Below are 18630 nucleotides of genomic sequence, written 5' to 3'. Positions count from 1 at the left end.
CTGATGAAAGTAATAGTATTTTAGGTTCTATTCATACATGGTCCATATTATCAGGCAGGTTGCTCTGTTATGCAATACACGCATGTAGCTATCCGTGTATTCCTGATGCACTGTAGTGGCTTACATGGCTTAAGCATGGTGTTGCTCCTCATGCCATTGTTCATACCCTCAATGGGCTAATCCATTAGCTGACATCGCTGCTTTCCCTCAACCGTGCGGCAAGTCCCTCCAGGAGATGCGTCTCAGTCTGCTTTAAATTACTCTTAAAAGTTTGTGCACCTTAGTGCTTTCTACATTCACATTCGAATCCGCCATTTGCGCGGGCGGGACAGAATTTACTTCTCTGAGCTGCGCCCCTGCTTGGTCTTCCCTTGTCGTTGAGAACATCGAGATCTCTTTACCTCCGGTGACGCAGGTCCAGTCTGTACCAGCTCCCCAGGTTCTGTGTGGGAATGCAGCACCCCACCTCTGAGCTCTGGCACACCAAGATCAGCAACATGCCCCAGTGTACGTCTCAACCCATGACACAGGAGCTTGCACAGAATTTGTTAATTGGCTGATGTTTTATAGGCTATAGAGCTTTTGGTAGGTTTGAGGATATGAACTCATTACAAAAAAGTGAGAAACCTCAACTCGTATGTCTTATGGCCATCTGCCTGGCTGTCTGTCATTTGTGTCGCTGTGTAGCGTGGTGAGGCAGCAGTTGTTGGGATAATGCCTAGACTCCGATGGCCCAGGCCCCCACCATCAGAACCAAGGTGCAAAAAACAAGCGCTAGAGCAAGACGCAAGGTCTGCTAAGGTAACGCACTGTGATCTAATGTCTGTGTTCGCGCGGCCCGTGAGCTTTTGTTCCTTTGTTGTGTTTCTTTCTTGCTCGATTGGCTTTGTCGCGCCATCTTACGCGAATCCTTTTTCGTTCAGGATCTAGATAGTGGCCTCAGGGGTTGGGTACCCACCATATGCCGGTGGGATTGGGACATGTTAAAACACTTTATGATAAACCTAACTGATGACAGCACCACATGGATATGGAGAGTACTGAGATGAGTGCGACTCACCCTTTGCTCTCACCTCAGTCATCACACAGTAGTAATCAGCTCAACCTCGGCTTACATGTTGTATATACCGGCGCAAAAGCTGGTGTGAAGTTTGGCAGACCTGCGAACGATTTCAACCGCTCTTAGTTCTTTTGTTTCAGCCCGTATTGGCTGTTAATTCAGGTATCCCTGCCTGAATCTCGTTCGTTTATGTTTTTTTGTATTTATTTATTTGTTGATACTTTTTAACAATGCTATGGAAAATGAATAAACAATGTGATTTGCTTTTTTGCATTACGTACTAACATATCTGCCTTCTTGTCGCGCTCTGTGCGTACTACACATTCATCATAACACTCAATAGATCATCACTCTATTACTCATAGTTTTGGAGATACTGTAGACTGAGTACTAGGAGGAATAGCTGGGGGCTCTCTATACCACGGTGAAAGTCTGATGGGATACTGTGTGCTTGGTTATGACTTGCGAGAGGTGACAAGACATTAAGCAAACACCTTCCTTAGAGTATTGATGTTGTCCTCAGAAAGCCTCAGTTCTTTCGTGCATGGCACTTCAAGCGGTGTCGAGAAGCGTTCACAGGGTATGCTGAGCCCAATTGTTGACTCCAATGCTTCACAGTTTGTGTTCTAAGTTATACCCTCGGTTCAAAGGCACTAAATGTCTTTCCCATTCGAGCCTCTGCATGACACCATCACAATTCCATTCTCTTCAAATTGTTCGCAAGCGTCTTAAAAATGATCCTTCTTTCCTGAGCCCTGTGTCTCCATACCCCGCGTGTCATCTACACTGATTGAAGTGATTTAACAAGTGACTCACATAGAGGATCTTAGCTTTGCACCTTGGATTCACCCCTGAGTCAGGAGTATGGGTCATGGAAAGGGGAGTGGATTCGTTAAGTCGTTGTTGGTACAATCAGGGATGGTATACTATTACAAGCGATTCAGATACGCAGAACAGAAAATGTGAGAAGGGGAGATATATAGTGACGGCGTTAGTTTACAGGCCGCCCTCGACAAAGCGATGGCCGTGGGATAACGCAAATGTGTCGCAGACTCTATAGTTCCATTCTCTCTAGTGCATCTACGTTGCAGGACGCTGCAGAATTGTCACGTCATGTCAATTATAGATCAGCCTGACTGTTTCCGTACATAGTAATTTTGAGGGGACCATGATGGGGGCAGTGGGGTTGGTTAGTGTGTTTTCACTTAGATGAACATGAAGACACTTGGACATGTTTAATCTGGGCAATCGTGGTTATCTGCACTTGATCAGGACACAAAACAAGACAATTCCAATGTCGTGGGCTCGACCTTCCACTTAATACCCTTGACACATTTATAGAGGAGTTTGGTATGAACGTTATGAATTTCCAGGTCAAATAGTTACTATCTTACACAGACGATAGTCTTGTATCCGTTATTGTTGTACTGTTCGTAGCATCGTGTATGGCCTAGCTTGTGTAAATCCTTTACACAGATTGTCCAGTGTTAATTTTGTCCCTATCAAAATTGTCGTGCCCAGTAGAGTATTTTGAAGGCTATTGAAATGTGGCTGCCGGTGTTCTCGTGAGAGTTTATACCCTATGCGGCATGTCCTAATGATTCGGTTATCTGGTCCCCAATTAGGTTCCCTTAAGTAGTAGTATATGTAATATGATTAACTAGGCGAGCGTGTCTATTGTCTTAGGATTATCATAATTACATTTGACTAATTGCATTTGCATGTATAGAATGTACGGCTTTCACTATACAAGAGAGGAGTTGAGGCCCTAACCAGCTGCGGGCCGACACAGAGCACCCGCGCCCATGGAGCTCGCCAATCACACCCCACAGTGATAACAGCCTGGACTCATCAACCACAGGGGACTTTGTAGGAGTGACGCCTCAGTAAGTGCACTAACGATGAAGCAGTCGCAGGTCAGCACCGTGTACGAGACCGGAGGCCTGCGCCATCGGGAGCCCACTTAGTGCTGCCGCGTGACGATTCCTATGGAGGGTCTAGTGTACTTCAACTGGCTAACTTGTCGTAAACGCACGGGAGGAATTGAAAGGCACGAAGCAAATTATGTTCTACAGCTGGTAGGATATGGAATTCAATGTCGCAGGGACAGGCAGATATATGTTGTCATTGAAACAAGATTGTGTTTTCATTTCCCTACAACACAGGACTTGCTGGGCGTTGTATCAAAATTGGGTAGTTAGATAATCACATTTAAGAGACAGGTGTCAGGGGCCGGGCGTAGCCTCAATCCTATCAGCAAGTCCGTATGAAAGGTAATGTTCGTCTCAAAGCATTTGGACCTTAAAGAATTTTGTGGCTGCATCTTCAGCGCGAATTAATTGTGCATGAACTGAGTTCTATAGCTGTGTTACTATCTTGGTGAGACTTCTCAATATTTAAAATCGCATCACGTGAAATGGTATCAGCTGTGTGTGACGACGCCAATGTATACACATGTTTCTACATTCTTTAACTAGGTTAACCATTTCTTACATTAACGTAGCCCTCAATAACATTGCGAGTTAGACGAGTGTTTATTTATCAAGGCTAACTTCAGTGTTGTGCCTGTTTAGCGGTATGTCCGCCTAGGTCTATTTCCAGAGCATTTCAGAGATTGCTGAATCAGAGATGATTAGCTGACAGGCTACAACACTAGCTGGTCCATGGTTGTGTGTAGTTTTGCGAATGGTCAGGCATGTTCATGAGTATGTGGCCTTTAATAGTACAGTGCTGGGTTCGTCATCGTAGTATGCTGAGATGTACTGGTTTCGTGTTTCTCTCTGTCTCTCTGTTCTGGTTTCTAAGTCTCAAGTCGGGCTGCTGGTCCCTAGCCGGAAAAGACATGGACAGGCAGGTAATTATGAGAATGGCACTACACGCTACGCAACATATCTCTAAGTTTCCAGCACCCTCTCCTCCCTCCCTCCCTCCCTCCCTCCCCTCCCTCCCTCCCTCCTCCCCTCCCTCCCTCCCTCCCGGCCCTCCCTCCCTCCCCTATCCTCTCCCCTTTCCCTTCCTTTTTCCGCACAAAAAAGAGTCACCATACAGACACAGTCTACCCTCCCCCCTTTTAAAGAGGCCATGCAGCCACCCTCTCCTTTTGCCCTCGCCTCCATAAAAGAGTACCATCAGCCACCCCCTCCTTCTCCCCCCCTTTCAATAAAGGATCCGATCAAGCCACCCTCTCCTCTCCCTCATAAAGAGACCATCAGCCCCTCTCTCTTACCTCTCTCTCCCCTCATAAAAGAGACCATCAGCCACCTCTCCTCTCCCCTTCATAAGAGTCCATCCGCCCCCCTCTCCTCTCCCCTCTAAAGAGCACAGCCACTCTCTCCTTCTCCTCTCCCTTATAAAGAGTCCATCAGCCACCCTCTCCTCTCCCTCTAAAGGAGTCCGATCAGCCACCCTCTCACTCTCCCCTCTAAAGAGTCCATCATGGCACCCTCTTCCTCTCCCCTCATAAAGCCGCCACAGCCACTCTCTCCTCATCCCTCCCCTTATAAGGACCATCAGCCACCCTCTTCCTCTCCCTATAAAGAGACCATCGCCACCCCTCTTCTCCCCTCATAAGGACCATCAGCCATTCTCTCCCTCTCCTCTACCCCTCATAAAAGAGACCATCAGCTCACCCTCTCCTCTCCCCTCTAAGGTCCTACAGCCACCCTCTCCCTCCCTCATAAAGAGACCATCAGCACTCTCTCTTTCTCTCATTAAAGAGTCCATCGCCACCCTCTCCTCTCCCGCTCATAAAGGTCCATCAGCCACCTCTTCCTCTCACCTCATAAAGAGACCATCACCACTAAAATCTTCCTCTCCCCTCCCTCTTATTAAAGTAACCATCACCACCCTCTCCTCTCCCTCATAAGAGTCCATCAGCCACCCTCTCCTCTCCCCTCATAAAGAGGACCATCAGCCCCTCTCCTTCCTCCTCCTTTAAAGCACCATCACCACTGCTCTCCTCTCCCCTCTAAATAGACATCAGGCCACCCTCTCCTCTCCCTCATAGACCTCAGCACTCTCTCCTCTCCCCCCCTTATAACATAGACCATCAGCCACCCTCTCCTCCCTCTTTCTTCCACATAGAGACTCTCACTACCCACCTCCCTTCACACTCACTACCTCTGAGATCACCACCACTGTGTTTCAAACACTCGCTTCCCTCTCCCAATCTATCTCTGCCTGTCTCAGACACTGTGTTGATTTCTTGTGCCTCCCATCTATCTCTGCCTGTCATCAGACACTGTGTTGATCTTGCTTCCTTCCATCTATCTCTGCGCCTGTCATCAGACACTGTGTGTTGATTCTTGCTTCCCTCTCATCCTATCTCTGCCTGTCATCAGGACACTGTGTGTTGATCTCGCTTTTCCCTCTCATCTATCTCTGGCCTTCATCAGACACTGTGTTTGATCTTGCTACCCTCGCTATCAAATCCCCCGCTTGGAAAACAAATCCATTCTGGATTTTTCTAAAGTCACGACTCAGAAGATATTGTTCCTAGACAAGTGCTTTGCTTCCAGCCGCCACCAGCCGCCATTTCTTCCTCCCTGTGTATATTTCTTCTCCTTGATCAAGGCTCTCTTGAATGACAAAACACTATCAGACTCCCACTTTAACTCACTGGGCGTGGTCACCCTTCCCTCGCTTATACATCCACGACAGACAACTCCGTGTTTGTTCTTTCTACCACTTTGCAGTAATAATTGTGCTTTGTGGCTGTGCTCATAGATTCATGCTATTTACCTGTACGTCATTCTGAAAACTAACCACAAAATTGCTACCCCGAGGCAAAGGCTAAACACCCCAGACAACAAGCTAACTTTGCGCGAGTTGGTGTTAGATATAGAGGTTGCTTAGTGACGGAACACCCCATTAGATCTTAGTGTTTCGCTCACCATAGTACAACACTCCCCGCTCTACCAACTACCATGAATCCTATCACCCCAACTGCCTCGTTATGACTCCCGTGGAAATTACGTGACACGACCCGGTTAGTAGATGAAGACGCCGATGATTCAGATCGATGAGGGAAGACGTGAGGAGGAAGCGGAACCCACATATCGCTGTCGGTGAATGTGAATATGAGGATCCTCCCATCGAGTTAACTACTACACAGGGCCTCAAAACTACCCTCACCCCCGCACAGCCCTGCACCCTCAATCCCACTCCCAGACACACTGAAAGATAAGGTCCCCAGGATTAATGATGACGCCGCTTCTTCCAGAGATGTGGTGACATCAGAATGAATCAGTTAGCCAACTCTGTATACACAGACCAGGATCCTGGACAGGAACGGATACAGTCTGTGACTGATAGGCACGGCCGCGAATGCTGCAGCTGATACTGAGAGCGAGGTGGAGAGAATTGGAGAAAGTCCAGATGGACGGAGGCGATTGCTCTCGATATCTCAGCAGATACGAGGATAGGATGGTTGATATGAAGAGAAACTCTCAGACCGTGGCCAGACAGCTTCAGCCCATCCATCATCATATTGTCCCTGTGGGGTTAATGAAGAACCGTCAAAAATATGTTGGGTATGCCTCAGTTGCCCCCGTGATCGCTAGCAGGGTCTCTGTACTGGAAGCGCTGTCAGATTAGGGATATCCGAAAGTTGCCTGCATTTGTGTAATGCTTGGTGTGTGCGGATGTAGGGGGACTGAGAGAAGAGAAGCGTATCCCCAGTGGTGTCAATTAAATCACTTACCTTGTATGTGAAGTTGCATGCAGCTTTGAGCCAGCGGCATTGAGATGACTGGGACTGTGTCTTTGGGTTGAATGTGTAATACATCCAACATCTTTTTCTTTGTAATTGACATTATGACATGGTGACATTTGTTACCGGCTGTCAGGCTCTTTATAAACCATGTGTCATTTACATGATAGTGCTTCCATGTTGACTTTACCTCATCTTTAAGTTGTCCAAGACAGTTTTCACAATGATTTCTCACTAATTTGTGTACAATGGCCTCTCTTTTGATTTAATATGATACATTGTGACTCTCTTTGTTGAAGCAGCTTTCCCCCCCCCCCCCCCCCCCCCCCCCATGTTATTGTACGATGAGGAAGTTGTTCTTATTCATCATGCCAATCATTGAGGAACCAAACTTCTAACCACTGTCCTATCAAAGAAAACTACAGCTTGTTGTAAGATCTTCAGGTTCTCGTTCCTAATCTTACTGTTATTCGCGTAGTTTTTATCGACATGGACTGTGGGTCGTTGTCGATCTGGTTTGCTTACACTTATCTTGTCACGGCAGACGACAGGAAGGTGCTAGAAGGACTTGTGATGGCTCCTACAAATCTGAAGTTTAATGTTTCTATTGCCTTTCCAATGTTGTGTTGTTGTTCATATGATGATATGCCGTGGTGGCCGTCCACTGTTGAGGAAGTGTGGAATATGTTAGGCCTGTGGTCTAATTTGTGTTTTGGACAGAATGGATTTCCGAATGTAGAAACTGAACAGGTACCGTGAAACTGTCTTCTCAGATCCGACCACCAAACCGTTTGTGAAACTGACTTTTAGAAGTTATATTTATTCTATACTTGTATTATTTGTTTATAACAATAAAACTTAAATACAACAGTGTTCTGGGTAGCTCGGGTTTGCATTAGTAGGGCCTGGTGAGAATTAGTTTAACGTCGTCGGCGTTGGTCTGCGTGAAGATGAGGGAGCGACCATGATTTCTCTCATGGGCACACCTTTATGTTCTATTACAGCATTTATTTGCATGACTGTCATTTCATATTTCGATCTCCCCGTTCATGTGACAGTGATAGGTTTAGGTTTACTTTCAGTTCATGATTCATTCACCCGTTCAATGCTAACAGTGTGATAGGTTTTTAGGTTACTGTCTTCATATTCCATTCACCTCAGCTTCAATGTGACAAGTGATAAGCGTTAGTGTTACTGTCATTCATTTATTCCACTTCACCAAGTTCATTGTGACAGTGATAGGTTTTAGGGTTTTTACTGTCATTCAATTCATTCACCCAGTGGTTCATGTGCAGTGTTAGGTTAGTTACTGTCATTTATATTCATTCACCCGTTCAATGATGACGTGTTAGGTTTAGGGTTCTGTCATTCATTATTCCACTTCACCCACAGTTCAATGTGACAATAATTAGGTTTTGTAGTATTTACTGTCATTCATATTCCATTTTCACCCAGTCAATGTGACAGTGTAGGTTTAGGTTCGACTGTCAATTCATATATCCATTCACGGCAGTCAATGTGTGACATTGATAGGTTTAGGTTGACTGTCATTCATACTTCCATTCACCCAGTTCACTTGTGACAGTGATAGGTTTTAGGTTATGTATTCAATATTCCATTCACCAGTTTCAATGTGACATGATGTTTAGGTTACTGTCTTCATATTCCTATTCACCCAGTTTCTAAGTTGACAAGTTTAGGTTGTTAGGGTTACTGTCAATCAATTTCCATTGCACTCAGTTTCAATGTGACAGTGGCTGGTTTAGGGTTACTTGTCATTTCACTCATTTCCATTCACCCAGTTCAAACTGGTGACAGTGATTAAGGATTTAGGTTACTTGTGTTCAATGTCCTATTCCCATGTGCGAGTATGTCATCAGCTGTGACAGGTGATTATGGTTTGTGCTGACTGTCATTCATTATTCCATTTCACCCAGTTCAATGGTGACAGTGATGGTTTAGGTTCATGTCATTCAGTATTCGCAAATTCACCCAGTTCAGAATGTTGCGTGATAGGATTTAGTTACTGTGCATTCCGTATTCCATTCACCGCAGTTCAGATGTTGACAGCTGATGAGGTTTACGGTTACTGTCATTTCATATTCCGATTCACCCGTTCATGTAACATTGATAGGTTTTTAGTTTACTGTCATTCAATATTTCCATACATACCACAACCAGTTCAATGTAGGAACAGTCGATTAGGTTTAGGTTACCTGTCATTTCATATTCCATTCATCCCGTTCAACTCGTTGACAGTGATAGGATATGTAGGTACTGTCATTATTATTCCATTTTCACACCAAGTTTCAATGTCACAATGATAAGGCTCTTTACTGGTTACTGTCTCATAGTCCATTCACCCATCAATTACAGTGATAGGTTAGGTTACTGTTCATTCAGATTACATTCACCCAGTTTGCAATTGTAAGCAGTTGATAGGTTTAGGCATAACTTACATGATACTCTATGTCCTTACCCATCATGAGGTGCTACACCTAGACTATGATTAAGATTACACAATCGTGAGGTGCACACAAGGTTCGATGAGAAAACTGTTTGGACAGACGATTACCCACGTATTCATTACCTCTTGAACACTTTGTCTCAGATCTAGCTGATCCTAGGGGATGTGTGATATCATATTGTCCAACAGTTGCAACAAGAGTTTATTATGGACAAATTCAGGTATGTTTGTCCCGTTTCGAAACGTTTTATCCAACAGAAATCCGGTGGGAATGGAATACACCGCTGCTTCACAGTAAACCCAGTTCATAGCCAGCCACGCTGTTATTCTCATCTCACCGTCTCCTACACTCTCACCCTTTTCCTTCGTTTGGACTTCAATGCACAACACAGTCAACTGTATATGACCAGACGTCAATACAAGAAGAAGATTTTCCACGCAAACCCTTCAATAACGCTGCACAACAGCCCTAAACCGTTGCCACACGCTATTAGCCATAGTACCGTCCTAGTAAACAAAGCCCACATTTTAAACTTTATTTTGTTTACGTCAGCTTGGCGTTCATGTCACACGCTCAACAATCATGCGAAGTAAAACTTGATCACAGAAAAATAAATACAATCGTTAGCGATTAGCAGTTACACCGCGAGCCCCGTTAGGCAATACATTTGTAAACAAAAAAGTTACTTTGACTTGAAAGAGTTCCAGCTGTTGTGTTGGGTAGCTCATAACCAGCTAGCTAACATAGCATCCCTCTTTTGAGTAGGCATAAGCTAGCATAGCTTGCATTTGATTTTTTTTTCTTGGGTGCTTTTATACATTGGCCTCTTTTGTAAATAATAGTAAAAAGTTTAATTTTGAAAAAACTGGAAAACCACTCGCTCTCTTGCTTCTCCTTCATTTTGGAAGAATTAGTTTGTTCAACTATTGTCTTTCTCGTGCTCTTTGGTCAATAGCTCACTAGTATTTTATGCACTGCTAATAGCTGTCAGCAGATTTTTCTCTGATCGCTTTGATTGGGTGGACAACATGTCAGTTCATCCTGCAAGAGCTCTGCACTAGGTTGGTGGACGTCCTTTGAAGTGCATAATTGCGTGTAAGTTGTATGGGAAGGTGGGGGTTGAGAACTATGAGCCTCGTAGGTTTTGTTTGAAGTCAATGTACCCCGAGGGAGGACGGGAAGCTAGCTGCTCCTCGGCTACAGAGTCTGGCTGAGACTTCACTGTAGACCTTCATGCACAATGTGTCTTTAATATTGATGATTTGATGTACGTGGTATACTTTTAGCCATAGTGCTTATCTAAAAAAAGGATATGAACATTTTTGACAATTAACAATGGACATATTTTTATGAAATTCACTGAGAGGTAGTTCCTGAAGAGGCTCCACTAGGTATAAGCTTCCGTGTGTCTCACTGCAAACAATATAGTTTCTTTCAAGAAGAACAGCAGACTCATCAACTGCTTTCTCTAGAGGATGAGACATTCTCCCCTGTAACAGACCAAATGGGTTTCTGACAAGGTAAATCATGCTTCATTTTGAAACGGACCGAATTCACTTGATGTCACAGTCAAAACAGTGTGTCAGACAGTGCTGCTCTGATCTGTGGTAGAACACCACGTGAGCCCAGGACTGTAAAACTGTTTGCCGACTCCCCAGCTAAAATAGAGTCCTAACGACTTATGGTATCACGCTTTACTGTTGAGGTCCATTTTCCACATTGGGTTTCTCCTGAGGGGCCACCAGACATCAAAGGCTATCGGGCATTATTAAAAAGGTCCCGGCAGGCATCTGAAAATCCAATTAAGGCGAAGTGTGGTTCGAATTAGGAGGAATCAGACTTCAGAAGAGACTGCTCAGAAATGGTCTGTGGCTGGGTAGGCAGATCTCCCTCTTTAATATTTCTCTAAATACAACAGAACGTGAAAAGGCGCTTGACCGCAGCGAATGTCGGTTCCCAACTGGCACCCTAGTCCCGTGTGATAGTGCACTAGTTTTTATTCAGAAGCCATGGTTAAAGTAGTGCACTTACTACGGGATAGGGGACCGTTTGGACTCACCCAATTGATGGCCATCTCACTTCAGCTGAGGTTGAATGGAAACACACGAAAAAATCCATCCAAACTTTCCACCACGAGGAGAGAATGAAAAAATATACACTCATGATTATTCTCACGAAACAGAAAAACGGAATTGACAAGAAACTTAGTTTTATTTTGTCTTAACATTTTTTTTTTTTGGGACAAATCATAAGGTTTTTCGGTGTGTACCCTTAATATGTCACCTGGATGTTCTAAACCAAAACCAGTGTAAATGTCAGGACTAGTAACAGGACAGAAGAAGAAGGAGCCAGCAACAACCTTTCTGATGGATCACGTCATATTTATAACTTGTCAGATATGTCCAGATCAACTAGCCCATATCAGCTAACGTTAAGGTTTTAGATATTGTCTTTTTTTTTGTCACTCAAGTCACATGAAATCATATTAGACATGGCAAAATGTATAGAATGTCAAGAAAATGTGCTTTAAAACGGCAACATTTTCTTTGCACCCCATGACAAAATGGGTACAATTGCAGGAAATAAGCTTTAACCCTGCAAAAGTCTCTCCACCACCAAGAGGGGTGTTAACAGTTTGTATCATGAACAGTGCCTGTGACCATAGAAATAGACATGGTGCGTGGGCCCACGCGCAGGGGGTGCAGGGGGTGCGCTGGAGTGTTCCCATGCTGGAAGGGGAGCCGCAAGGGAAAACGTTTGGGAACCCCTAAGCTCGATCAAACACTAAATATGAACTTGTTGCTAGTTTTTAATGTGCTTAAAAATAAATACCACTGACACTAATAAAATTGTGATAAAAAAATAAATAATAATAATTGTATTTATAAATGGTGTAATTGTGTGAATTTTACAGTGGATATAGGCCTASCCTTTATTCAGTCGAATGGCGAATGGACGATGTGCCAGACATTGAGTTGTGAAACGCTGCCAATTGCTCAGTATTTGGAGTTGAGAAATAAATCATACAGCACTGGAAAGCTGGGATCCCGTTCTTTTCAAGYGATGGCGGCCTCTTCCCGAGATTGCATTTAGGAATGTTGCGCAGTGACTGGACTTACTTGAACACATTGCTTTCCACGCAGCAATCGGCTATATGAGGAGKTGCACTCTCTTGCCGCCCTACAGTTGACGTTCCGCTCAAACTAGGCTATATGTGCGTGTGATAATTAAACAAAATAGCTCATTAACATCTTCGGGATCTAATCTGGTTTTTAAACTATTACATAGACTACAGCCCTCAATCTCCACTCTGGATTTAGAAGCCAGTTCCACTGCAGTTTTTTCATTGTTCACCATTGTTAGACCTGGGACACCAGGTGGCGTGTGTGCAATTAATTATCAGGTAGAACTGAAAACCAGTAGGTTCCGGACCTCATAGGGTAACAGTTGAATACCCCTGGACTACAGAATAGCATCATTACAATATTTTTTTTCTCTGGCCTAAGCGGTGCCTGTAGATACAATACATGATTCTACTCTGATGCGCTCTGCAGAGATTGGGAGTATTGTGCACAGCACATTGCATTTGGAGGACACCTTTTGATATAACTCTGATCAAAGTAGTTTTATATACGTATACATATATATACTCCATGATATATATACATAATAATAACTATATATACACTGCTTCACAACAAAAAATAAACGGAACACTAACTAACAAACACAATATGTGAACTCCAAGTCAAATCAACGGACTTCTGTGCAAATCAACACCTGTCACCCCTTAAGGACACAGCAAAACACACTTCGCATTGCACAATAAAATACTTCTCACATTGCCTGTTGTGCACAAAATGCCGAAACTTAGACCAACAACGTGGAAAGATATGATAGGCACAATTAGAACAAGACAACCCCACGAATAAAAGGAATGGACTTCTGACAGCGGCACTACGTAGCACCACAGACCACATCGTCAGCATTCCTATGCCTTCAATGGCTGATGGTTTTAGATTCACCTCTTTAGAATCGCTAGGCGCGGTGCTTTCACTCTAGTCAGGTAGCATCGAGATGGACTCTACAACCCAACACAAGTGGCTCAGGTAGTGCAGCTCATTCCAGGATGGCACCATCAATGCGAGCTGTGGGGCAAGATCAAGCGTCTTCCGTGTCTGATAAGAATACACGGCATGGAGATGCGCCTAAGCGTAAGAGCTCAGCGGAACGTACGCGAGAGGACCAACAGGGAAATAACTAGACATGTATCAAATACGAGTTAAACGTACACCTTGCTCTGGAACCCTAATAAGTAAGGGTGCCCCCTTCGCTCTGACAGGGGCGAGGGCCGCTGCTTTTGTTATGGAGACGGAAATGACCGTAACGACGCTTCAGTGCCAGGTGGTCAGTTGAATTGATGCTGTGCAGAGCCAGGGTCCCTCGGTCTCGCGGCCTGCTGTCGGCGACACGGGCACGGTTATAAAGATAACTGTTCACCATTGATGCTCGTATGAACCCGAGATCACTGAATTGCTGCCGGAAAAGCGAGGATTGAAAGCGGAGAAGTTGAGACTCAAGTAACGGATCCGTGGCAAGATAAGGCTAAGCTAGATAGACGGGAGGGTGGAACGCACGCCCTACGTAGCCATTTCAATCCAGTTCACGACTATGCTAACTGAAGACTTAAAGTAGGAGATGCCCAGTGCCTACGACAGGACCGCGCGCTAATTGAAGACTGGAGGCGAATAGCAATAACCAAAAAAAAAAGGACAACCGCACCCGGACGAACAGGCGCGGAACGAACCGAGGCGCGGGAACCACGGAGAATAGAGCGACCGACAATTGCGGTCCGGCCGGGGGTGGGTCCAGTTGCTTGCATGTGTGACAGAGACGGTTCCCTGGTTCGCCGGCCCGGGATACATGAGGCGCAACAAGACCAAGGAGCGAGAACGACGTAAAGAGTAAAGATACGGTTAAGCAATCCTAAGTCAAGCGTAGTGCTCCAGAGCACTGGAGGACGGGCATACCAGGAAGACACAGGGCCATGGTAGCATACAGGAGACCGGTAGAGAAGCGAGCCGTAGAAAGAGGCCGAAAACAACCCACACGCAGCAGACAGGGACCGCGTACCTCCGCCAATCCTTGTGCAAGCGGAGGAGACAAGGAATGGGCGACTGCCAGAGGCGCCTGCAAGAGATCAGTACGCTCCCATAGGGCCACAAATAAGTTCGCAGTGTGTGCTGCTGCAAGACGGTGCAGAACAACAGACTTACCAATCGAGAGGGATGAGATCGAGGGAGCCCAGACGTACCAACAGGGGGGGATGTGCATAATGGACAAGACCCCAAAACACCGTGCAGGACGGTTGGCAATTGCCAGAGAACACCAAGATTGGCAACATTCGCCACTGGCGCCCTGTGCTCTTCACAGATGAAAGCAGGTTCACACTGAGCACGTGACAGAGTCTGGAGACGCCGTGGAGAACGTTCTGCTGCCTGCAACATCCTCCAGCAGAGCATCGACGATTTGGCGGTGGTCACATCGGTGTGGGGTGGCATTTCTTTGGGGGCCGCACAGCCCTCCATGTGCTCGCCAGAGGTAGCCTGACTGCCATTAGTACCAGGATGAGATCCTCAGACCCCCTTGTGAGACCATGATGCTGGTGCGGTGGCCCTGGGTTCCTCCTAATGCAAGACATGCTAGACCTCATGTGGCTGGAGTGTTGTCAGCAGTTCCTGCAAGAGGAAGGCATTGATGCTATGGACTGGCCGCCCGTTCCCCAGACCTGAATCCAATTGAGCACATCTGGGACATCATGAGTCTCGCTCATCCACCAACGCCACGTTGCCACCACAGACTGTCCAGGAGTTGGACGCGATGCTTCCAAGTCGCCAGGTCTGCGGAGGGAGATACCCTTCAGAGACCATTCCGGACCAACACTACATAAGCAGGAGACCAATCTGCCCAGCCGCTGAACAGCCGGAGCGTAGCATCACAATGCACGGATGGAAGTCCACACAGCACTAACTGAACGCCTCAAATTAATTGACGTTGCTTCCTTTAAGGAACATTAACAATCAAAGGTAATGAGAGTCAGCCTGTCATGCTGGTTGTCCACATTAAACTTGCAGAGCGGAGTGGTCGACTCAATCCAGACCTCCATGGGTTGATAAATTTGATTTCCATTGATAATTTTTGTGTGATTTTGTTGTCAGCACATTCAGCTATGTAAAGAAAAAAGTATTTAATAAGAATATTTCATTCATTCAGATCTAGGATGTGTTATTTTAGTGTTCCCTTTATTTTTTTGAGCAGTGTATATAACTKAAATCTATATTCTACTTGTCCAACAATTTGTTTCACTTGTTCCGGACAAGTGTTAATTATGTCGAGCCCTGCTCTACTTGTACCCCTTGAATGTACAATAAAGGTGTCTACGTTCACCCCCATCTCTCTCACTTCCTGTTTTCACTTTCTCTACTTGTGAAGGAAGCAGAGAAGATGGTGGCGTATCTACAGGACAGTGACAACCGGCTGGCTGCCAAGAGCTCAGCACCCAAACCAGCTGGCCTGCCGCTCACACACGAGGCTGCTCTGAAGTGGTTCTATAAAGACCCCCAGGGAGAGATGCAGGGTAAGACAGAGGGAGAGAATGAAGGGAGGGGGGGGCTTCTTTGAATGGAAATCTGCGTGCTCTGCAACCAGTATCATTTCAACTAGTCACCACTGCTGGAGAGAGACTGGGTTCTTTATCTGTTATCAATGGCACGTACTGCTCAGAGTGCATACACCTGTATTTCCTSTTCTGAAGTAAATTATTAATCTGTGATTCGAAGGGGTTGTACAGCCAAGGAATATAATTTCAAATAGTCAGATTCAGAGCAACTTTTTWAATWTTTTTAAATATTTTTTTTAATGGACACATGTAAAAGTGACATTGTCAAATGTAATTATCTCCCCCTCTCCAGGTCCGTTCAGTAACCCGGAGATGACAGAGTGGTTCCAGGCAGGCTACTTCACAATGACCCTGCTGGTGAAGAGAGGCTGTGACGAGGTCTTCCAACCCCTGGGGGAGATCATCAAAATGTGGGGCAGGGTCCCCTTCGCCCCTGGACCAGCACCGCCACCCTTACTGGTAACCATCACACACACCTGAGCTCCATCGAGCATTCTAGCATTCGCTCCTCCTTTGAAATATTGTCAAATAATCTTGATAATTCCATAGTCAATTCAAAATTATTCGTACTCACCCTCGACCACTTTAGTCTACTCATTGTCAAGACAAAGCAAGTTTGTGTTGGCCGCCTGCACTTCAGAAGGAAAATGTTGTGAATGTTACAATTATTTATTCTACAAGTCAGAGGCGTGTTAGCTGTACATGTATTGCGCTCCACAACGCTGTGCCATGTTGAACGCATCCAAGGTGGTCGTCCGCCTGCCGATCCCCATGTCTAACTCGCCGTCTGTGTTCACAGGGTGACGCTGGGGACCAGGAGCGTCTGAAACTGCAGCAGGAGCTGACTGCCCTCAACCTGTACCAGCTGCAGCAGCTGCAGTACCAGTACCTGTTGAGGCAGCAGTACGCCCAGGCCCTGGCCCAGCAGAAAGCCCAGGCCCTCAGCTCAGCACCACACCAGCAGCAGCAGCAGCAGCAGCAGCAGCATCAACCTGCTCCTCCAGCAATACCAGGCCCTCAAGATGAGGTCAGCGGAACACACGTAAGCGTACCCGTGCGCCCACACCTCTACTGCATTACCCGGCCCTTAAGATGAGGTCAGCGGGGCATACTGTACGTAAAGCACAACACACACCTCTACTCAGATTACCTGGCCCTTAAGATGAGGTCAGCGGGGCATACTGTACGTAAGCACACACACACCCTCTACTGCAGTACCCGGCCCTTAAGATGAGGTCAGCGGGGCATACTGTACGTAAGCACACACACACCTCTACTGCATTACCCGGCCCTTAAGATGAGGTCAGCGGGGCATACTGTACGTAAGCACACACACACACACACGCACACCACACACACACACACACACACACACACACACCACACACACACACACACACACACAACACACTACACACACACACACGGACAGTAATCCAGTGTCCCGAGAACATGTCAGCACACATTAATACCAGAGTAGGGTGAAGTTGCCCCTAGACACTAATCTTGGGTCAGTATAGCATTTTCCCCACTAATGGTTAAGTTTAGAATTGGGGGAGAGGAAACTGATCCAAGATCTGTAGTTAGGTGAAACGTCATTTTGTAGAACACACACACACACACACACCACACACAGCAATACCTCAATACCCCCCCTCAAGATGACATCACACATACAGATAATGCAATGTCGATCATGTTAATGTTGGTAATGTAACTTGTTTCTGTGTCGGTCTCCCTGTCTAGAACATCCGAGAATCTCTTACCTCCGGTGACGCGGTCCATGTCTGTACCAGACTCCCAGGGTTCTGTGTGGGAAATGCAGCACCCCACCTCTCAGGTCTCTTGCACACCAAACATCCAGCAACCTGCCCCAAGTGGTACGTCTCAACCCAGAACACAGGAACTTGCACAGAATTTGTTTTGGCTGATGTTTTATAGCATATAGAGCTTTTGGTAGTTTGAGGATCTGAACCTCAATTTACAAAAAGAAGAGAAACCTCAATCGTATGATCTATAATGGCCATCTGGCCTGACTGTCTGTTTTGTGTCCTGTGTAGCGTGGGAGGGCAGCAGTGTGTGGGATCTGCCCATAGACTCCATGGCCCAGGCCCCCACCATAGAACAGATGCAACAGCTGGAGAAGAGCAAGGCTGCTAAGGTAAGCGCACTGTATTGTCTATACTTACGCAATCCTTCGTTTCAGATCTAGACGTAGTGCTCAGGGGTTGGGCTCAATKCGGGGGGAATTGGGACATTTTAAAACACTTTTTATAAAAGCTAAACTAGATGCAGCACCACAGATACTGAGATGAGTGCGACTCAACCCTTTGCTCTCACACAGTCACACAGAGTATCAGCTCACCTCGGCTACAATGTGTTAACTACCGGMGCAAAACAGCGGTGAAGTTTGGCCTTGCGATTTCAACGCTCTTAGTTTTTGGGAAATCAGCCCGATATTGCTGTTTAATTAGTATCTCGCTGAATCTACTTTTTAAACAATGCTATGAAAATGATACAATGTGATTTGCTTTTTGAAGGTCTCTCCTCCTCATCTACTGGAGATGGAGCGGCGTGAGGCTGAGCTGAGGGCCAAGAGGGAAGAGGAGGAGAAGGAGAGGAAAAGACTGGAGGAAGCGTTACGGGCCCGACAGGAGGCGGAACGCAAACGCCTGGAGGAGGAGCTATCACGTCATAAACAGGTTAGGGGGGG

General features: G+C 45.9%; 1 protein-coding gene across 1 annotated transcript in view; it reads left to right on the top strand.

Moving 5' to 3' along the window:
- The window catches only part of LOC111956263 (GRB10-interacting GYF protein 2-like), a 48631-nt gene that overhangs the window by 15536 nt on the left and 14465 nt on the right, over nt 1-18630 (top strand). Inside the window, 7 exon segments of the mRNA XM_023976705.2 lie at nt 15731-15875; nt 16210-16376; nt 16717-16902; nt 16904-16944; nt 17664-17797; nt 17978-18078; nt 18458-18619. Of these exon segments, the coding sequence (XP_023832473.1) occupies nt 15731-15875; nt 16210-16376; nt 16717-16902; nt 16904-16944; nt 17664-17797; nt 17978-18078; nt 18458-18619 (936 nt within the window).

This window comes from Salvelinus sp. IW2-2015, linkage group LG32 (assembly GCF_002910315.2).
Source record: "Salvelinus sp. IW2-2015 linkage group LG32, ASM291031v2, whole genome shotgun sequence".
NCBI classification, from domain to species: Eukaryota; Metazoa; Chordata; class Actinopteri; order Salmoniformes; family Salmonidae; genus Salvelinus; species Salvelinus sp. IW2-2015.
This window is presented reverse-complemented; position numbering and strand designations above follow the sequence as displayed.